Source organism: Scophthalmus maximus, chromosome 14 (assembly GCF_022379125.1).
Source record: "Scophthalmus maximus strain ysfricsl-2021 chromosome 14, ASM2237912v1, whole genome shotgun sequence".
Classification (NCBI taxonomy): Eukaryota; Metazoa; Chordata; class Actinopteri; order Pleuronectiformes; family Scophthalmidae; genus Scophthalmus; species Scophthalmus maximus.
Window position 1 is genome coordinate 4,100,001 of NC_061528.1, and position 22,303 is coordinate 4,122,303.

Genomic DNA, 22,303 nt, shown 5'->3' on the forward strand with positions numbered 1-22,303 from the left:
AGAGAGAGGCAAGCGAGCAAAGTGCAAATGTGAGGGGAACGAAGGGAAGGCGGCGTTGTCCGCCAGGTGTTGCTGGGAAATCACACGGACTCGCTCACGTTCAGAACACGAAACAATATCCCACATTGCTCGTAAACAGATGATCATCATAAAGAGATGACGAGGGAAGATGCTGTGTAGAGCTGCAGACGGGAGGGGAAAGCCGTCATCTGGATGAGAAAACTGTACAGTACAGTACAGTTGGTTGATTGAGGAGCCCCGAGAGACAGACACACACACACACACACACACACACACACACACACACACACACACACACACACACACACACACACACACACACACACACACACACACACACACACACACACACACACACACACACACACACACACACACACACACACACACACACACACACACACACACACACACACACAGCCCCTTCCCCCAGCATCTTCCAACTCCCCCGAGAAAAGTGCACATTCAGCCCACTCGAGACCCGATGTGGGTGTTGATGCAGGGGGATCAGCTAAACAGAGAGAGAGAGAGAGAGAGAGAGAGAGAGAGAGAGAGAGAGAGAGAGCGAGCATGGTTCACAGGTGTCAGACGCCCCCCCCCCACCCCCCCGTTCCCACTCACCGCCTCCGAGTCTTCAAATCCATGTCGGTACAAGTTATCGTACATGGAGGAGGAGTGGGATTCCCGCAAAAATCAGCTCCTCGGCGCAAAAACAACCCAAAGATCAACCTGTTCCGGAGAGGAGGGATGAGGATGATGATGATGATGATGATGATGGTGATGATGATGGTGATGATGAGGGAGAGACAGAGCCCAGCAGCAGCAGCAGCAGCCTCTGTCTCCACATGAAGGTGGATCACCAGAGCAACAGGACCACACCAAGAGCAAGCAGATGGAAGGGAAAGAAAGAAAAGAAAGAGAAAAAGAGAAAAAAAGGTGGGGTCCTGTCTTTTTTCTCTCCCCTTTTTCCCCCTACTGCTGAATTGGATGTTATTGCCCCTGAGACGAGCGAGCGCCGGTTCCCATCACACGGCGGCTACAGCAGCAGCCCGGTTGTCCCCGGAGGCAGGAGCGGACCTGGCGTTTCATCTGCCTCCCCGAGCTCAGATCACACCAGCCAATCCCTGCTGCCGACAGCGTCGGATGACAGAGGAGGGGATGCGGACCGCCCATTGGCTGGCGGAGGCTCCAGTCAGCCCCGGGCTCCACTGAGAATAAGGAAGAGGCATGAAAAGAGGGAAGGTGGAGTGGTGGAGGGATGGGGGGGGGGGGGGGTCCTGCAGCCCCGGAGAGCGTCATTAACCGTAAAAGCTGTGAATTCCGAGTGTGTGTGTGTGTGTGTGTGTGTGTGTGTGTGTGTCTGTGTGTGTGTCTGTGTGTGTGTGTGTGTGTGTGTGTGTGTGTGTGTGTCTGTGTTTGTGTCTGTGTGTGTGTGTGTGTGTGTGTGTGTGTGTGTGTGTGTGTGCGTGTGTGTGTGTGTGTGTGTGTGTGTGTGTGTGTGTGTGTGTGTCTGTGTCTGTGTCTGTGTGTGTGTGTGTGTGTGTGTGTGTGTGTGTGTGTGTTTGACGTAATCTTCTTATAACCTAAACACAAATGAACACACGCCGTGACGAGGAGCAGACCTGCTGCTACAGCTGCTACAGTGCGGCCATGAACATCAATCTATAAACGTGTGTTACTGGGAAACTGATCGTATAGAAAAAATCAATCGAGACCAGTTGTGGAGTTTAAATGAGAAGCGTCCGTTAGATGCAGTCAAAGAATAACGAATGAGGAGTGTGAAGCCGTTGCTGTTCGATTAATCCGACTGTTGGTGAAAAAAACTGTGCATTTTTATCATTTGCCAATTTCAAGTGTTAAAAAACCCGAATTTAGTTTAATTATTATGACATAGAGATGCCTTAAGTTTCTGTGTAAAGGTGTTATTTGCTTCCGGTTAAGATGAGTTATCAATAATTGCTGCTATAAACAATAAAACACTCAGATACTCTATAGATTGGACGATCAATGAGATAGTAAAGCATCAACGAAACACAAATTAAAAACATTAAATATAACTGACTCAGTCTAAAGGAAATGTAGGTCTGAGCGGCTGTAAATATGTCGAGTTTAATACGCATGTGGGTGTTTCACCACATGCTTCTAGTATTATTACTTTGTACCTTTTACACAGAGTCTGCACATGAAAAAAATTATGTACATTGTACCTGTAAATATACAAAAAGAATTTATATATACATGTAAATAGATAAATTACAATTGAAACTGAGTCCTTCTATATATTTTGGTGGTTTGAGTTGTAGCTGCTTCCATGAAAAACAAAGAACAACAGCGCCCTCTCCTGACAAACTGAGTTACAGCAGCTCAGCCTCCTGACGATGCTTCAAACCTGCCACGGATACATTTCTTCTTCTTCTTCTTCTTCTAATGTATACACGTATTGCCTCTGCCAAGGACGTTATATTTCCACCTGTTTCACCAATTCTTCATTACTTTTCCTGGGAATAATGCACAGATCTTGACTTTGAATAAAATCATAAATATTTAGCAGGTTGATAATTATGAGTCTTTATGATTTGTTGCGGATCCAAATAAAAATCTGAATCTAGCAGATTTTGATATTTTTATTGAAGGGAAAGTCTTTTGATGTCATTTACTGTGAGGGCTGCTGGTGTTAGATCTTAGGTTAGGTCAAGCCACAAGGGGATGATTGATAATCAGTTAATCGTTCGTATTATTTGTCAAGCAAAATGTAAAATATTAAGTTTTCTACTTTTTTTTGATTCATTTGATTGTAAACTTTATATCTTTGGGCCGAATGTTGGTCAGACAAAACGAGAACTCTTGACGGTGACATGGTGGGAATTTTTCCACTAGTTTTCAAATAGCGAAAGTACTAAAATCAATTAATAAGAAAGAGAGAAAAAAAATGAATTCATCGTTTGACTGCAAAGAGATGCTGCAGGACTATAGTGCGTCAGTGCATCGTGCCAGTGTGTGTGATCTGTGAACGCGGTGACCGGGCTCTTCAAGTTTACTCGTGATTTAAAAGGGCTGCGGAGTTAAAGCCATGTGACCTACATAAGAGGGATTAGCAGTTGCGGCGGAGCCAGTGTCTTGTTATCAGTGTTACCGGCTGCAAGCTGAAAAAAAGAAAAGAAAAGCTGAGCGTCTCTGTGCGGGGAATCAGAAATGAAAAGTTTTCAGCACTTGTCACACAATGTAACATGTAAAAGAGAGCAAAGGCTCCATTGTGCCCACTTCAACGCTGCAGCTCGGGATTATTATAACATCTGCCCAGCTTTGGACACAAAAGGTCGGCCTGCGCGCTGTCAGGACGTCCGTTCGCCACGCCACGCAGGGTAACATCTGTCCATGCGAGTACAGGTGCACATACAGATGATCAGCACGCGATCTGGTCGAATCAGCTTTCAAACCAGCGCCTCAGGTTCCAGCGACCTCCTCAGAATCTCATGACTCATGGACTCGTCGACCAAAATCCTCTGGAATATAGTCCGTCCTGTTCCTGCGACACTTTCAAAAACAAATCTGTTTTCTTTCTGTTCTTTTATCAAATGTACGCGTCTGTGGGATGAGCTCATCCTCCCTTGAGCCTCTCACAACTCTTTGAGGATGCAACTCACCATCCCCAGCGTCACCTCCCAAAGTGTGCCGTATGAAAGCAAGCAGCACAGAACTGGTTAAAGAGTTAAAAACTGGGACGTCACGCGACACAGTTGCTCTGAACAGTTAGAGGAGCCTGAACGCAACAGGATGAGGATGACGCAGAAGGAAAAACAGTGACTCAATCGAATGTACAATAGTTGAGTTTCTTCATTCTCCTCAGGTCTTATCCTCCTTTCATGTGAGCAACTAAAAGCACTTCCCTGCAGAAAAAGGAGGAGGAGACGCCGGTTCGCCTGCTCGTCAACCCCTCTGGTCTTGGACCCCCCCCCCCCCGTTGTTAAAGGGCAGCCGTTACTATGGAGACACGTGGGGGAATCAAAAGAGGAGCCCAGCGCTCTCACCTGATGACGACCACACACCGTCGGTGACACACATCGCAGCGAAAGAAAACGATGAGCGTGTAATAATGGAGAAAGGAGTGAGTAAGAGATGGGTTGTTATTTTTTAAATCTGTTCTTTGATTCTTTCTTTTATAAAATTACATTTGTTTCTTTCTTTCTGCCTTTTACCTCTTGTTGTTGTTGTTGTTGTTTTCCCTCCTTCCTATGAGCCACGTAATTACTCCTTGATTCAATAATTAATGGGCAACGTCAACAGTTTACACACACAAAACACAAACCTGAGTTTCAAAGACATTAATAACTGCTATTGTGTGCTCAGTAAGTTATTCTGAACCGATTGGGTTGAAATGCAATTAAATAAAAAAACCATTGGGCAGAATCGTGCCATGAAAAATGACAATACACTGTTCGCGGGACGCTTGTGTCAACTGACCTACATATGATGGAAAACACAACCAGCCACAGACACGAGCACGGACACTATCATAAATCACATCCCGGAGACGCACGTGGCGTTCGCACGCCCCAGAGGAGTAGGGAGGTGAGTCGGTGGAGAATTGAAGGCGTGAAAGAGGCAGAGGAAACAGAAGAAGGGGGTGGGGAGGTGGGAGGGAGGCGGCGACCAAGGTGACCAATGACAAACTGCCCTTGTGCGGCTGAATGGGCTCCGTTCCCTTGGTAACTTGTTAGCGGGATGTCAAAGTCCAGGCTAAGTCCCCTCCTGGGTTATGAATTACAGAACGGGGACTTGATGCAGGAAGCCAATTTGAATTTGCTTTGCGGTGGCACAATATGAAAGCAGGCGACGGCTCCGCTGCCTCAACGCCCCGTTCCTTATGAATTATACACGACTTCATGAGCGGCGGAGCGGCGCTGAATTCCCGGGACGATAAACAAAATCGAGGCCATCGAGTCCGAGACTGTTGGCAGCACGTCGTCCGATGTTGTCCTCCCTTTGTTCAACTTTTATGATTAAGACTGAGCGGCTGAACGATGAAGCGCTGACAGTTAGAAAATATAATGTAGCTCTCACTAAGAGGAAGGGTTCATGTGTTTTATTCCATATGGCAACATTTTAAAGAATAAACTCACAAATGGCTATGGAAAATGCAGGGTGTGTTTGTTGTTCCATTTTTAGTTTTCTCTAGCTATGTCCTTTAAGATTATTTTCTTCCCCCACTAATAATTATACAGAATGCAGACATATGACATATGTAACTGTGTAGAAAAAACTTACAAATAAACAGAACTTTGTAAAAATTCAAACACCAAATCTCCCAATGTGTTCATCCTTTGCTGTGAGCGATCGCTCCAATCAGAAGTTGGCGTTTTACTCAGACCAATGAAAAGGGCTCATCACAAACTTTCCTGTATTCAGATTTTTCAATTTCCAATACTTTAAAAAGTTGTGTTTCCTGCAGTGAGAGGAAACCGCTGGGTGCAGATTACAGTAAACTGGCTCCTGTGGTGGTGAGGAAAGCTCAAATATGGGAAGATAAAACTACATTTGAGAAGTTAAAATAACATAGAGACAGATTTGTGAATTTTAGATTATCACCACTAGACTGGCAGAAAACGCGAAGTTTGAAACATGAATCAAATAAAACTGTACGGTGGCCAGTTTAGGACACAGCTTCTCAGGCTCAGTTCGAAACAGCATCACGGACAAAGAGCTTGTCAGAAAATATAGTTTGTGTTAGATGCACCGGCCAATATTAGACTATTTAAACCCCTCAGATCAATATCGGCCTATTAAAATCCCTGCGTCCGTCAGGTTTCCAAAGAGAATTTGTTGGATGTCATCGTGTTGCTATATGTTTTCGCGTGCGAGCACTTGTCCAGGTTTGTAACATAAAAAGACAACGCGTGACCTACCTGTCTGAGGATGAAGCTGGTGGAGGTGGTGCTGCCGTCCGACCTCTTCAGGCGGCTGCGTCTGGAGAAAGTCCCTCTGTTTCCCTGGTGAGGTCAGAAACAGACGCAGAGTCAATCCTCTCTCTCACTTCCTGTGTCTGCGGCCCCATATTCCCTATATATATCCATCCCTCGCTGTCTTCCTACACACTCGCTCAAGGTCACCTTCCGTTCCAGCAAAGCCCCATGACAAGCAGCATCTTGCCCCCCCCCCCCCCCCCCCCCCCCCCCCCCCTCCCCCCCCTCCCCCCCCCCCCTCGGACTCCATCCAGCTGCCTCTTGTCCCTGGTGATGACCTGATTACATCAAGTCAGTCTGTCACATACTTTTTCCAAACTAAAAAAAAAAAACGAAAAAAATCACGGGGCTGCACAGAATCACACTTTCTGACCCAGTTTCACGCGCAGTTTGTTTCGGCGCCCGACGAGCCACTTAGGTGACACTTCGTGTGAAGCGGGGAAGAGGAGGGGGTGAAATATGACCGTGTATGTGCAGCGTCCTCCCGTCCTGCTGTGACGTCGGAGGACTGGATTTAGTTTTTTGTTTTTTTTCTTTTATCGAAGGATGCCACAAACATGTTTTTTCCCCACAATCAATTAAACCTTCCGATTAGATTCCTGAGCAATCCATTATCCGATTAGTTATTTCTGCTCTTGTACTTTGAGTACTTCAAGTCTTTATCTTTTTCCCGAATACTCTGAATACTTGCTGGTTAATTTGCTTTTCGTTTCTCCTCACTTTTTCTTCTCACTATTTTCATTGCTTTGCAAATTACTACTATCTACTCAAATCTACTTTGCCATAAACCTGATTATGACTCTGATTTTCTCTCTTAATCACAACCCCAAAAAATATTTATCCGGCAACTGAGAGTCCTCACCTCAAGGTCCTCTTACTCGCTTTCTGACGTGTACGGCACATCACTCGCGGCCCCGTTTCCTCGAAGCGTTATGCTCTTCCTGTATTATATTACTTCTCATCTTTTGCCTCATGTTTTATGTATCACTTGCAATTATTTCCCTGAGGGATTTGATTAAGTATTCATCAACCTATTATCAGGGTTGGGCATTATATATACTACAGTGTATATTTCATAGGAAGGTTATGAATCATATATTGTCAGAGATTTTAAGAGTTATTTCTGGTTGCCTTCCAACAGTGTGGTCAATATGTCAATAAGTGGGTTCTGATTTATGAGTATACTGGTTTTTGGAAACAAATTTGATGACATGCATTGATCAGTCTGGTATTCACATTGCTGCATATTCAATCTATCTTGCTATCGTTTATCAAATTCTGTCAGTGCTGAGATCAATTTCTTCTCTGCAAAAAGTGACTCGGGCGACCTCATACATCATGAGTTGAGTTCCATCAGAAACTGTTTAATAATTAAAGTAGATCTCATTTACAGTAATGTCTGTTTCTCTTTTTTAAATTATATATATATATATATATATATATATATATATATATATATATATATATATATATATATATATATATATATATATATATAATTCTTTCTTTTTTTTGAATGAACTAAATTCTCTCCACTCTGCAGGACCTGAGTGATGACACCTCGGGGGCTCCTGAGTAAATATTAAAAATGCTCCAGGTAAAACAGCTGTTAAATTAAAAATCAATAAGCAGAAGACAATGAGAAAGAGAAGAGGAGAGAACAGAAACAGGAGGAGAGAAGAGGAGAGAAGAGGAGAGAAAAGAAGAGAAACAGGAGAGAAGAGGAGAGAAGAGGAGAGAAGAGGAGAGAAGAGAAACAGGAGGAGAGAAGAGGAGAGAAGAGGAGAGAAAAGAAGAGAAACAGGAGGAGAGAAGAGAAACAGGAGGAGAGAAGAGGAGAGAAGAGGAGAGAAAAGAAGAGAAACAGGAGGAGAGAAGAGAAACAGGAGGAGAGAAGAGGAGAGAAGAGGAGAGAAAAGAAGAGAAACAGGAGGAGAGAAGAGAAGAGGAGAGAAGAGAAGAGAAGAGGAGCTTTGTTGTTCCAGGTGATGTATTCATTGTTTGATGTCCCTACCTGGAACACGGGCTTCTGCAGCCCGTCTCCGACCCCGTGTCGGGTGTAGATGTGCCGGGACATGTCCGCCAGCTCGTCGGTCCAGGGTGGAGGCTGCCGCTCCGCGCCGCTCCACTGGAACTGATGCTGCTGCGTCTCCGGCAGCGTGCAGTGAACCGCCGGCTCCAGCTCGACTACGGCGCACGACGACGAGAGAAGAAGAGGAAGAAGAAGAATGAGAAGAAGAGATGACACCGGCTGCTCGGTTCTGGTTCTAACCGCTAGAAGATGCGTCTCTCTCTGCTCTGCCCCAGGTGAAGCTCCCTGGTTTTCATCCTGCGAGTGCAGACGCAGATGGGGTCGAATCCCTCCCCCATCCGCTCCCATCCCTCCTCCCATCCCTCCTCCCTTCCGCTCCCATCCCTCCTCCATCCCTCCTCCCTTCCGCTCCCATCCCTCCTCCATCTCTCCTCCCATCCCGCATCCATCTCTCCTCCATCCCTCCTCCATCTCTCCTTCATCCCTCCTCCCATCCCTCCCCCATCCCTCCTTCATCCCTCCCCCATCCCGCCTCCATCTCTCCTCCATCCCTCCTCCATCTCTCCTTCATCCCTCCTCCCATCCCGCTCCCATCTCTCCTCCATCCCTCCTTCATCCCTCCCCCATCCCTCCTCCATCCCTCCTCCCATCCCTCCCCCATCCCTCCTTCATCCCTCCCCCATCCCGCCTCCATCTCTCCTCCATCCCTCCTCCATCTCTCCTTCATCCCTCCTCCCATCCCGCTCCCATCTCTCCTCCATCCCTCCTTCATCCCTCCCCCATCCCTCCTCCATCCCTCCTCCCTTCCGCTCCCATCCCTCCTCCATCTCTCCTCCCATCCCGCATCCATCTCTCCTCCATCCCTCCTCCCATCCCTCCATCCCTTCCCCATCCCGCCTCCATCTCTCCTCCATCTCTCCTTCATCCCTCCTCCCATCCCGCTCCCATCTCTCCTCCATCCCTCCTTCATCCCTCCCCCATCCCTCCTTCATCCCTCCTGGCTCTTGAGGACACAAAGAATTCTTTCACCAAAAACCAACCTCCATAACATATTGAATACTGTCCGACTACAATAACATTTTCCCTGGTAAGTTGATCTTCATCCTAAAAAGAATATATATTAAATAGAGCACAAGCGATATGGATTTTTGGGGGCCCGATGCCGATATCGTTATTAGTATGTACATGATTTCCCAATATCGTTACATATATTAAAATTTTAAAGAAATGTAATTGAGTCTTGATATTTTAGATTAACCATAAACTTTATCATAAACAACTATAAATCAAAAGAAAACACAAATGCAACCAAATATATAAACCTTGAATTTTTATAAGCAGTTTATTCTGTACAATAAAAGATTTCATATCGGTTAACGTAATCGCTGATACCGATATCGGCCGGGCTCTATTATTATACATGTCTATATTGATTTTGAATCATCGCTGTATTCTCCTACTGTAAAATGAAACAGGTCAGCGACTCACCGGGACAAACAACAGATGATAAAATCTCCGCAGGCGTCCTCCGCAGACCAAACCACCAGCTGAGATGTTTTCAGACGATCCCGCCGCAGGACAGTGGAAAAATCCTTTTACGCCGGGTGAGTGCGTGACACCTGGAAAAACAGCCTGCGGCGCCTGACGGTGGACATTTATTTAAAGAGAACAGAGTTTATACCTGCACTTTCCCACCAGAATAACACTGACATTTCAGGGGGACTACAATAAAACTGTAAAAGAGGAAAAAGGTTGAATAAACAAACATTAACAGAGGATGTGAAGGAAACAAAGAGCACTCCACGACACCAGTCATTTCTTTTTTTATTTCAAAGAATATTTATATGTTTGCTCTGTTACAAAAGCACTTTTTAAAATCCTGGATAAAGAAACTTCTCCTGGGATATCTTCTTTTTTTTTTTTTTTAAATATACAGAATTATACATATCCAGCGGACCCTTGAGACTAAAATTACTCGCCAACGTTCTATCTGTGTCATTCTTCTCTTTTCGGGGAATTTCTACAGACAGACAAAAGGCATCCAGTGGTAAATTAAATGTTTACAAAGCTAAGGTGCGATGTCAATGTCACTGACAGAAACCAGGTATTTTACATCTACTATACAGGGCCTGTAATACGAGGCGCATAAAGGAAACACGGACAGTTCTGGATAAAATGATAAACGGCGGAGCGACTGCGACAGAAGTGTCGACTGCTCCTGAATTTGAACCCAAATATTCTTGATGAAAAAGTCGGGGTTAAAAATGCGACGTCACACTTTTTTCCTCATATTAACATCACCACATGATTTCCCAACATTCCGCTCCGGTTATTTTCTTAGCCAGACGTTAAAAGTAAAAGCCGACGGACAGTGAGGAACAATCGTCACACGTTCTGAAACCGATGCCTCCGACGCCACTGACCACTTTGAAAAGTCAACACCCCGACAGGTTCCGCTGAAGAGAAGACAGGAGGGAAGGTACGGACACGAATCGTGGAACAGATCTTCATATTTTCATAAACACGCAAGAGAAGAGATCAACTACCTGTTTCCTAGTTCAACCTTAAAAATCGGAACAATCGTTGCCAAAGTTAAGTCCTCAGACAAACGAACACGTAAAAAGACAAACATGTGCACACGCAAAAAAGAAATATCTCAAAATGCAACCGCAGAATATTCATTACAAGGCCAGTGAGTTTATGGGGAAGCAAACCTTTCGAGCCATTTACACAAATATATATATATATAAACTGTTAACATAACAGAGTAGTGAATGCTGGTGAGGAAGAGGGAAAATTAAATGAAGCTCCTGGTTTCTCTTTGAATTACTTCCCACTGCGAATGTTTGCGACTTGTCCCGCAGATATCGTTAGTTCTGACTTCGCAGAAAGTCTCGGAGTTTCGATCGCTCGGTGCAAACGGCACAAAGAAAATGACAAAGAGGGTGTCAGAAATAACTTGTACCTTGTACCTTCACGTGGATTCACCCGCACGTTTAAAACCAGGACGGTGATTAAAAACTAAAAGAGAAATAAACAAGCAAAATAACCCAGAACATTTGAAAATGGCAAAAGACGTTCGCTAGCGTGTGATGCGCGTCTGTGAACATGGATGCCCAGTTTTCCCGGTCCGCATTACATCAACGAGCGTTTCCAATTGTATTTACTGTTTTGAAAAAGTTGTTTGTGCATGTGGCAGAGCGGATTCAGATTTGATCAATACAGCTGTCGAAGACCACCACCCGTGTGGAAGGGCTACGTTTTAGCTGAAGGAATATTTTTTTTGAATTTCTCATCTACTCACGTGTTATTACATTGATCTTGTATTAAGCTGCTGAAACACAGAGGACTGCAGGTGAGAACAAAAAGTCAGAGAGATGAATTACTTCACATTTATCTACATTAGTGTGGACGCGGCACGAGACCTACGTTCGCTCTCAGGAACTCGAAGCTTCGCGTTGAACTGTGGATTGTGAAATGCTTTCCATAAATCGGGACGAATACCGGACTGTACTGATGAGCAACTCTTCTTCTTCGCTTTCAGTCAAGTCGGGAAAATGAAGAAGAAGAGGACCTGCGTTATATACACAGACACCTCAGTTATTTCAACCTCCATCGGGTGTGTTCTGTCTCAGCATGACAGGCTCAAAGGAATGATCCTAAAGAAGTCATCACACACACACACACACATACATACGCACTGTAAGCCAAATGAACACACAGCTAGCGGCTGAAATATCCGAAGCAGGTATTAATCTCAGGTCTCCCGTCGCTGGGGTTTTATTACAGCAGGGGCTGTTGATAATACGCCGCCTGCTGCTGATGCTGATGCTGCGGCTGCTGATGGTGCTGATGCTGAGGAGCCTGGTGGAGGGGAGGAGCCACGGGATAGGACCCGGGAGGCATGGTGGGGTTATGATAGGTCGACATGTCCATGGCCACGCCTGCCTGAGGCGGGTACAGAGCTCCAGCGGGCTGGTGCATGTACTGAGTGTTCATACCGCCGCTGTGGAGATACATGGAGATTTGACACAAAACTATATAAAGATTTTTCCCCCCCCCAAGATCTTTTTAAATCTCATGAGTAAAACAAAATTGACAAACTATAACAAAAGGTACTTTTGGAAGTAAAACAGCCAAACAATCTAAACATGGGTCGGGATTATCTATAATCTTTCAGTGAAACCTTCTGGAGAGTTATGGTTATCAGACATTGCCGTAGATATTTACCCAATTTCTCTATTTCAATAAATTATTTCTGATGCTGAACCATCAGGACCCTTGTCAGTATTGTGAGTTTCCCTCAGCCGGAGCAGTTATCTTACCTCATGTAAGGAGGCTGAGCAGCTTGACAGTTGGGCGGGGCCGAGACGTTGGGTGGCAGTGAGTGCAGCGGTGCAGGCTGGTCGCTGGGCAGATTGTAAGGCTGTGCGGGCGGAACCTGGGGCATCGCCGGGGGCAGGTAGGGGGCGCCGGTCGGTCCGTGGTAGCCCTGGGCGAGACCAGAGGGAGAGAGAGAGGGAGAAAATTGAAACGCAGTTCTGAGGCGACATCCATCCTTCTAAGTTACTGAAGTTTTTTTTTTTACAACAATTTGCCTTCGCAGCAGGTGGTCGAGCCGTGACTGATAAGAACCAATCAGGAAGCGAACGAACGCAGGCTACTGCCTCGTCGTTTTCCAAACGTCTCCATTTTTGCGAGAGACGAAAGAGAGCGAAACAGCTGCTTTGGAAATTAATGTAAAAATTAATAGCATCACGATTTAATTTCTATAATTTAAAGTGCACGTGTAACGTAATCTGTGTCAATGCAGGTGCCACAACGAGCCGGTCGTCGGTTTTGCACAGCACTGCAAAACCCCAAAATAAAAAAATGAGCAGCACTGTGGTGTGGGCCAAACCAGTGAAGCGGACATTTTTTCTAAATCTCTGGGGAGAGACAGTGACATCAATCATCAGAGAGAACAGGCACTGCCAAGAAAACCCAGGCAGCCTCCAACTCTCCAGGGAGGTGGGAATAAAATCTGTACGAGTTCACAATGCAAAATCATCCATTTCATCAGACAAATACAATAAACTTACAGAGAATAGGATGTAAATAGTAAAACATGAGAACTGCTCTGAATCATATTCCTCTGTAAAAAAAAAAAAAAAAAAAAAAAAAAAATCACATAAACGGCTCAATAGAACCAATCGACAGGAGTGGGAGTCTACACAGTGTTGACACTCAATTATGCAACGTAACTGCCAGGGGGTATGAAGGTAATTAACGCACAGATTTTCAAACTAACGTCTTCTCTTTTAAACAGAAAATGTGAAGCTCTGAATGTTCTGTACTGTGAGACGCTAACGTTTGAATAAAATGCAGCCTTAAATTATGTACGACTTTTTTCTGCTGCTGCTGCTTTCTATTGATTCACCAGGCTTCACTGGATGAGAATCCTGAACGAATTTGTTGTTGTTTCGTCGGGACCAAACTGTACCTGAATTCAATAAACTAATCCTGTAGAGAAATTAGGCACATTAGTGTACGAGCCACAATTCACCGTAGTGATCTGTCATTTGGACTCAAGACATAAATTTCCTGCAGTTTAGTTAATTTGGAAACAACACTTCTAACACAGCTTCATTATTCCTAAACCATATTCTTTATTTGGTAAATCTTCAAATCCAAACCTGTCTTAAAGGGGCAGTAAGCAACTTTGGAGAAAGATTGCTTGTTGTAGATTTTTCTGGGGGGGGAAAGGATTTTGAGGAAATAGTCGCTGAATTTTACAAAAAGTGCTTTGGAATAAAATAGCTTATTGCCCCTTTAAACCAACCCTCGTCTTATTCATTTTCCTGAACAATGTGAGAGTAAACACTATTATTCAATGAGCTTGCCCCTGGAAGCCCAGGCTAAGAAAGCAGGGTCCTGTGGGGGAGAGCTACGTCATTTCCTGCTTGGTCTTGTGTCCCTTTAATTTGCTCGCGTGTTGCCATTGCGATTGATTTAATGATGCGTAAGCTTGTAGCTTGAACGTCCTTTGAGACTTTTGACACAAAAAATCTGCATGAGTAAAATCGTTCTGATTAACAAAGATTAAAGTCTGACCTGCATGGCCACAGCGGGGCCGGAGGGCGGCGCGTACTGCGGCTGCATCTTGGAGTAGGCCGAGTAGAACGGAGCCTCGTTCACCAGCTTGTTGTAAAGCTCCAGGGCCTCCAACACTTTCAAATTCAGCTCGGACAATTCAGAGTGTTTCCTGCAACGCAGAAGGAGACACACGTCTGTCGGTTGAGGACCCTTTTCATTTGAAGAACAGTGCAAGTGGTGTATTCTGTACTTCACATCTACGACACGGTACCTGTCAATCTCCTCCAGCCTCTCGTCAATCATCGGGTTCATCTGTTCACACGCACCTATTCCGAACAGACGGTTACAGTTTGGGGAAGGGGGCCAGAGAAGCAGAGTTAGAAAACAACAGTGTGACTCAGTGTGACGACACCGGCACAGAGACTAGATTTACACCAGCATTAAGGTTCATACCCTCCAGCTGGATCAGCTCTGAGGAGTCAGGGGCCGGATCTGCAGGATCTGCATTCCGCAGCAGTGCCAGCGTTCGGTCCATCTTCCCCTGCAGAAAGAACAGAGATAGAGAGAGAGAGGGAGAGAGAGAGAAGGTTTGGCTTTGCAAGTTTGATCCGAGAGGTGATTCGAGTCCCCTGAGGGGAATTTATGTACCTCATCTATGAAGACGGGCTCGGGCTCAGCTTTGGTTTCCGGGCTTGTCTCTTCGGCGCTGGCCGTCTTTTCGACGTAAGCCACTGTGGAAGGAAAAGGTCACGTTTGATCAACCGAAAACATACAGAAGTCAAAAAACGATGGGCTGCTACAACAACAACAAAAGCTACCCACCTGTCTCTGGTTCAGCGTGCAGATTGGTTGAGACAAAGTTGGAGGGGAAGAGGCCCATTCCTCGGTGATTCTCCCCCTTCCACCAGTTTGGATCACTGTGAACCAAACCAGGAAATAGGCAAAAACATCAATGCAAGAGCTTCTGAGAGTGAGACACACTGAGTGTCTGGCGATCCGTTTTTTGTTTTTTTTCAGGATATTAAAAAAAACATCATTGTGTTCCTGGTTTTATTTTTTGGAGCCGACTCAGGAAGGCGGGATGAAATATTGTCTTGTTTTAGGCAAACAAAGGCATAAATAAACACTATTTATTTTACATATGACGGCTATGATATGAAGAAGAAGAAATCAGAGCTGGCTATATGACTTTAAACACTATATATATATATATATATATATATATATATATATTAAAAACATTATGAGATTATTAAGGCCCCTACTTCTAGATTTCCATGTCCCACATGGTGACCGAACCCTGGGACATAATAAGACTGAGATTTATTGCACAGCTGTTTTATTAATAAAATTCGCTGCAATACTTGAACAAAATATCACAGCTATGATCAGGAAGTCTCGAACTCTCTCATTGGACAAAGCAGAGCTGGCTCTTGATTGGACCAGACTGTGCTGTTACCTGTCGTCCAAGACCAGAATCAGTTCTCCGGCTTTGAAGGTGAGCTCGTTGTCTTCAGCAGCTTCAAAGTCGTACAGCGCGCGCACCTTCCGCGCCTCCGGCCCCCCTCCGCCGTTGGTGTAGTTCGGGGGGTCGGAGGTCGCACTCAGGGGCCGCGTCTCCGCCTGCTGCTTCTGCTCCTGCAAGGACAGCTCGATGGCTGGAGGAGGAACAGAGGAGAGGTGCAAAGGAGAAGAGGATATTCTTATTTAATTAATCCATTTTTAAAGATTCTAATCACTAAGAAGACCGATTTAAGTCGATAAAACAACCCTCTGATGATGGCAACATGAGGTATTTATAAAAAGGAGTATTTTTCCCAATATTTGGTACAACATGAAAATAAAACGCCTTTAAAAAATACAGTAGAGTCGTTGGGAAAACACGTATTCGTGGTAGATGATGCGTGCGTAGAGCAGACAAAGGTGCATCGTGAGTTCTGACTCTACCTTTGGCCAGGTCCTCCTCATCTGGTGCTTTGCTTGCAGCAGGTGTGCTGACCTTTGTGGTAGACCCCTGAGGTAAACAAGAAGAGAAGGTCACGTACGTAGGTAGGTAGGTAGGTAGGTGCAGGTGTGTGTGTGTGGGTGTTTACAGGATATTAGAAACAGTGAGAGTGAAGCACTTGATTTCCGTTAGCTGTTAAGCCGTCTGCAGTCGATGCTGGGTGGGGACTACATGCTGGTCCGAGATTTGGCTCTATAAACAATAACATGTAACCTGCTTGTTAAGTAACTTGATACATATGTAGTAAAAGTATTACTAACATGCTGTTGTTCACAGGCGAAAACACTCCAATCAAAGACAGAATTATTTCCTCTTTCATCCGTAGACGGAATATTGTACGAAGGGTAAAAGACATGTCGACTGTGTTCAAGGTTTTCAGCATAAACGCCGTTATAGAAATGTAACGTAAAACAAGGTAATGTGATATGTGGTGTGTCCAGCAGCGTCAGCCTGTGTCTAATGGGTGGAGCTGTCATTCCATCTAAAAGTAGCACAAACAACTGTGCAGCAAGAAATCTAAAGGTGAACAACACAACAGGGACCGGGAGACTCGTTTGTTCAAGGTGGCCTGTTAGCACGTGGCTGTATGCAATTCAAAATGACCCGATAGCTAAAAGGTCAAATACTCAGAATCTTTTTATTGCAGTTTGGTACACACTCCCTGCTGCGGGTGCAGATTAAATGTCATCATACCTGCTGCCTCGTGTGCCACCTGCTTTTCATTAAAGCAGGTTTCAGTCAGCCCTGCCCGGCAACACACCACACAGCTCACCACCACAGGGCAACACGACGAGGATGAGAGGGCCAATTAAATTCCATAGACAGAATGGAATAGATCAAATACATCAGTTGCGCTGTGTGTTGTACATTTATTGTCTTTTGGTTTCGAGGGTGATCTATCATACATTCAGTGGCCAAAAAAAATTATAAAAATTATGCAATCCAATCGAAATAACGCAGTCCAGGGGCCGGTTGCACCGACTTGTCTTACTATTAGTCGGTCAACTGCTTTACGACAACATGAGGGCAAAGTCTACGTCGAAACCTTGACACATACAAGGTTGTTACATATTAAATCACACACACAGGCATGAAACAGAAAGCTGAAGGCTGCTCTGCTCACTGTGATCACAATAACCTGACCCTGGAACCCCCCCCACACACACACACACACACACAGACAGACAGACAGACAGACAGACAGACAGACAGACAGACAGACAGACACACAGACACACAGACACACAGACACGCACACACACACACACATACACACACACAGAATTATGTGAAATATCTGAAGAGGAAATTCCAGTGTAAGCTTGTGTCGTAGAAACGCAGACAAGACGAGCTCAACGCAACCCGAACCCCTCACACAGGGCAAGACACTGGTCCGCAGAGAAACCGCAGCCATAATAACAATAACGGCCTCGGGCTGGACGCGCTCTTATTTTCTTTATTGTAGTGTGTGTGTGTGGACTGTGACTATAATTAGTGTGGTGGTGCGACGGCTGCTGACATCTTCGGGACGACAGTCGGGTCAAAGTGTGCGAGTTCCAATATGTGAGACAGACTGTGAAAAAAGGAAAGTGGATAAAACAACATGCAGCTAAATCTGACTGTGGTTCAAACGGTTGTTTTTTCTTCTTCTTCTTGCCGACAGAAAAACAAAACTGTGGTTTCGTCACCACGTTGGTTTTCACTGTTGGCTTGTTGTGGTGTGGATGGGTTGTTGTAGTTTTTTTGAGTAAAGGCGAGTTGGACACTTTAAGCTTTTAAGTGTGGAAACAGATTTGAGGACAGTTTTGTAAACTGGGCTGGATTTTTGTTTTTCAAGAATATTAATTTCAGTTTTGATGAGTTAACTGTGTTGTTTTTTGTTTTTGATTTACTGAAAAATTGAGTGAAATTCACCCTTTTTGTCCATTGATTGGTTTAATAATAATTGCCGCACAACGTCGAAATGTAGTATTGAAACAATGTCTGACGATTGTGAGTTTTGTCAGACAACAACTCGGAACGTCCGCAGAAACTTTTAATACAAGAGTTGCCCTGTTGCTGGCATCATACACGGAAACATGGCGGGAGAAAGAAATGCCCGTCACACCTGATTATTTTTCTGTGCTCTTCATTATAACGCAAATATTGGAAAGAGCTGTCAAGGTTTTCTCTAAACACAGAAATGCAACACATTTTAGTTTACAGCATCCTTGTTTTTTTTCTCCATATTCCAGCTTCACAGCACACGAACGACTGCACGACTCGGGACACGGGATCTTCCATGGAGCACGTGAATTCACAAACATTCTATATTATGTCTACATACCTGTGATGATGCGGTGGGGAAACTGACGCCGTCCTCTTTCAGAGTCTTGATGGTGGCACTGATCAGGCTGAGCTGTGGATCCTTCTGGAAGTCGTCGGCCCACTCCACCATCAGAGCCTTTAGCTTTTCACACACCTTCGGGTGGGCCTACGGGGGGACAGGCAGACAAAGAGCTGTGATGCTACTGGCATATGTGACGGCAAATGATACGGTTAGAAAAATAGGAATAGAGAGAAATGACCTTGCTCAGCACACTCCGTACTTCGCTGGCGAACTCCCTTGAACATATTTCCAGGTGGAATATTTTGCCACAGTTCGAAACACAAGCTCCCAGCAACTGCAAGAGAAGTGGAAATTGTAAAAAAAATTAGATTAAACAGCTGGGATATATTGTATTATAGGATTAATTCTAACACTCATAACTGAATTATTCAAAGCCCATATTAATAGCAGATGAAGATTTTATAACTATAAATGGTTTCGATGACATCGGGTCCTTGATTGTCTGAATGAACGACCATGGGAATCTAAAAATAGAGCAGGACGTGTGACCGTATTCGCTCACGAGGACTCAGACAGAGAAACAGCTCTCATGCTCCTCATCTGAGTTCAATCCTCATCGTATAAAAATATTATACTTTCCTGTTTGGGCCTTAACGAAGGGAATATAAGATCAATTACAGCTCAATTGCGGCTTAGCTGGATTAGCGAACACTGACGTATAAAGTCTGAATGTTAAAGAAGAGTTTGATCCACTTCAAATCTATAGTTTGTTTGTTTTTTCTTTTGCTGCTGTTAGTCTTGTTTTTTTAGTTTTTTTAAATGGCTATTTAGAAAATCTGCTGCAAACAGAAGAACTATAATTATCCCCTTTCGGTTGTTTTCCCTACGTCAACAAGTAAAGTTGGAGGAATTATGGGCTTAATCTCTCCTTCTGCTCCTGAGTTATGGTGATTAATGACGACCAGAAAAGTGTTTGTTTTTTCAGGACATTATGATGTCACAGGGAAATTGACAGTTGACCTTTCAAATATTAAAAGTCCTCACTTTCTCATTTTGTCCAATTATATTACATTTGTATGAAATTTAGTCATAATCAGGATATTAAATCTTGGGTTATGGCCAAAAAACTGTGTGTTTAGTGACGTCTAAGTGACCTTTGACAACTATAGTCTAATCAGTTCATCCTTGGGTCCAAGTGAACATTCGTAGAAGTTTGGAATAGCTATGGTACTGTACATTGATACCCAGTAGTTACATTTTTTGTACATGAGTAGATGAATATTTTGAGGTCACTGTCAATGGGATTGACTGTATAACTTTGTGTACATTGTTTTTCACTTAGTTCTCTCGACAGATGAAGCTTATATCCATGACAGAACTTGGAACAAAACTCACGTTGAGGGCCTGCATGGAAACATGAGGCACTTTTTGACCGACTCTCTTCATGATGGATCTCAAGCTGTCCTTTGGTCTGGAACACAAGATAACACAGGAATTCATTGCTTAGTACAATAATTACTACAGGCCACAGAGATGCTCCTGCGCAGGTCCTCATCTGATTATGTGCAGCGTCAAAAAATTCAAAGTCGCATGCAAATATGCTGTACAGTACTTTTTATAAGCAGCTATTCTAACCACAGTCCTGCTCCTTTTATCCAAAAGTGAAATGCTTTATTCTTTTTTTTACCCATTGGTTGTCGTTCCAATCTTATCGCAGATGTCCATGATCAGCCCCCAGTCGTCTGTCGTGTTGTTTTCATTGGTTGCCTTCTCTGGAAATATGCCAAAACAGGGATAAAGCACATATGTGTGAGAAAATAATATATTCACTGGCTTCGCGGCTGCTGCTGGTCTTCAAACAGAATCGTATTCGTGGGCAGACGTGCCAGAGAGCCTCTGTGGACAAGTGTTACACAGTAATGATTAGTAATGATTTCTGAGCTGGTTAATGTTGTACCGACGCCCGTCGGCCTAATGTTGAAAACACATCTAGGAAGTATTCTGAGCCACCCCTATCCTAAAGCACTTTAACTCGTCAGATCAGTTTAGCATGTGCTCTTTTCCCCTATACGTTTATTTTTGTAATAATTTAGAAAAGTGTATCTATTTTTACGATGTTCGTGGACGCGGTCTTTTTGTCGGATGAGGTAGACCCCACTCCTGCTCTGTAACATGTACACAGGTAATCATTCAAACAAATTTGTCAAGGTTTCTGGCTCTTGATAAATAAACCCTGTCACAAGACGCATCATCTTGACTATTTAAACGCTAAGTTAAGTGCCACAGCGACACTATTGTCTGGTCACACAAGAACTGTGGCTCCTGGGATCTTTGCATGACGCAACTGTGAGGAAAGACGGGAAAGATGGAAAACACTATGACTACTAATGTGTGAATTGAGCAATAAAAAAACACATACTTTGGAGTCCCAGGGTGACATCTATAAATGACCTGGTTGTTCACACAACTGTCTTATAGACAAACATGATGGAACTAGACAATGTTTGGCATAACTTTGTGGAAAATAAGAAAAAATAATAATAATAAGTCACTTATCAAAATAGTCGCCGATTAATTATCTTTCAACAGAACAGGCTATTCTATTAATCGACTATTTAATTCAGCTTTGAATTGCAACTACTAATGGTGCTTATTGCCAATTACTCTGCTTAGGATTTTTCCTTATTTATCTATCGATCATTTACATAAGACTCATTGTAACCGGAATTTCTTTTAGACAGTTCAACCACAATGAGCATTTCTCCCCATAAACGATCACTCATCGATTAATGGAAATATCGATTTATAAATATATATATATTTTATAAATATATATATGTGTGTGTGTGTATATATATATATACAATATATAAAATATGTATAATAAATAATATATATACATATATTTATATATAGTACATATATATATATATATATATATATTACTCGCTCATTTCTGCCATGGTCTAAGAGCTGGTGTTACAATGTAGCCAGTGTGACGTGGTCTCAGGTCAGGTGACCCAGCAGCCAGTCACTGTTTATATGAATCAGCCTGAACGACATCCTAACATGCAGTCGCCTCATCCTGGCGAATAAACACTGATCCATAAACTTCAGAGGAAGTTGTTGACAACCCGCCAGCTGTTGGTCGACTAGTTAACAAAGGGAGCTTCTTGTTGTTGTTGTCGTCGTCGTCGTCGTTGCCCAACACTTCGTCACTGATGAATAAACTAATGCACCGCGGCTAAGCTAACGCTAGCTCCGCGTCGTTAGCCTCCGATGACACACTGAAAGAAACGGTTTCCAACTCACCGACATCTTGGTCGAACGGGTTCGGGGCGAACAAAGGCATGGTAGCGATTTAAAAAAGGGGAGTCCAATTTAATTGACGAAAGGAGAATGTTGGTGTCCCGCAGACGAGCGACGAACCTAAACAAATATCTCTTCCTTGTCCATTAAACTCGCACCAGTTGCTCTTCCGGAAACTTGAGCTGTCCTCGACGATGCCTGTGCAATATTCTTCTTTTTTTTTAAGCCAAAAGTGAAGCGCGGTGAATTAGTTTTTTCATACGTTTAGGGCTTTGAATGGTTTGGGTGAATTGTAATAGTGAATTTTAATAGTGGAACCACAACATGTTTACATTAATTTGTTTAAAAATATATATATTACAAACAGGTATTTGAGCTTAACACCTATGTTCATGCAAGTGAACTACTGACGTCTAGTGGTGAAAAGAGGAACATGCAAGCATTATATGTCCAGTAAGTCTTTCACGTCAATGACTTTACGTTTAAAGTTTCCACTTTCAGCTTCATATTGAGGCCGTTTAAGTTCAAAATTCCTACACTGTATTTGGGAAGATCCTCCACATGAGGACAGT

The 22,303-nt window shown here is 43.8% G+C and overlaps 2 protein-coding genes across 9 annotated transcripts in view; both read right to left on the bottom strand.

Moving 5' to 3' along the window:
- The window catches only part of cacnb4a (calcium channel, voltage-dependent, beta 4a subunit), a 24,757-nt gene extending 16,333 nt beyond the window's left edge, over positions 1 to 8,424 (bottom strand). For 4 of the 8 annotated variants that reach the window (XM_035603599.2, XM_035603602.2, XM_035603598.2 and 1 more), the window contains exons 1-2: positions 7,996 to 8,424; positions 5,925 to 6,008 (exon numbers count right to left, since the gene is read on the bottom strand). In XM_035603599.2, coding sequence (XP_035459492.2) covers positions 5,925 to 6,008; positions 7,996 to 8,406 — 495 coding nt within the window. In that variant the 5' untranslated portion in view covers positions 8,407 to 8,424. Of the gene's footprint in view, positions 1 to 642; positions 1,208 to 5,924; positions 6,009 to 7,995 lie in introns of those variants that run through there. The other 4 variants (XM_035603604.2, XM_035603603.2, XM_035603606.2 and 1 more) reach the window with 4 other exon arrangements.
- Positions 8,425 to 9,820: 1,396 nt separating this feature from the next.
- Positions 9,821 to 21,913, bottom strand: stam2 (signal transducing adaptor molecule (SH3 domain and ITAM motif) 2). Its single transcript, XM_035603607.2, has 14 exons — positions 21,735 to 21,913; positions 20,110 to 20,194; positions 19,818 to 19,893; positions 18,661 to 18,756; positions 18,420 to 18,566; positions 16,036 to 16,102; positions 15,548 to 15,746; positions 14,911 to 15,005; positions 14,737 to 14,819; positions 14,542 to 14,629; positions 14,360 to 14,414; positions 14,107 to 14,257; positions 12,339 to 12,505; positions 9,821 to 12,019 (listed from the first exon to the last, which is right to left on the bottom strand). Exons 1-14 carry the CDS (start codon positions 21,772 to 21,774, stop codon positions 11,797 to 11,799), a joined length of 1,572 nt encoding a protein of 523 aa, XP_035459500.2. The 5' UTR covers positions 21,775 to 21,913; the 3' UTR covers positions 9,821 to 11,796.
- Positions 21,914 to 22,303: the final 390 nt, after the last annotated feature.

What these genes read in the sequence shown, in the direction of transcription:
- stam2 (XM_035603607.2), bottom strand. Translation starts at nt 21,774, where the DNA reads ATGCCTTTGTTCGCCCCGAACCCGTTCGACCAAGATGTCG. An exon ending in CCCGTTCGACCAAGATGTCG is followed by an intron (nt 20,195 to 21,734) that starts GTGAGTTGGAAA and finishes GCATATTTCCAG; the next exon opens with AGAAGGCAACCAATGAAAAC. An exon ending in AGAGCTGATCCAGCTGGAGG is followed by an intron (nt 14,415 to 14,541) that starts GTATGAACCTTA and finishes TGTTCGGAATAG; the next exon opens with GTGCGTGTGAACAGATGAAC.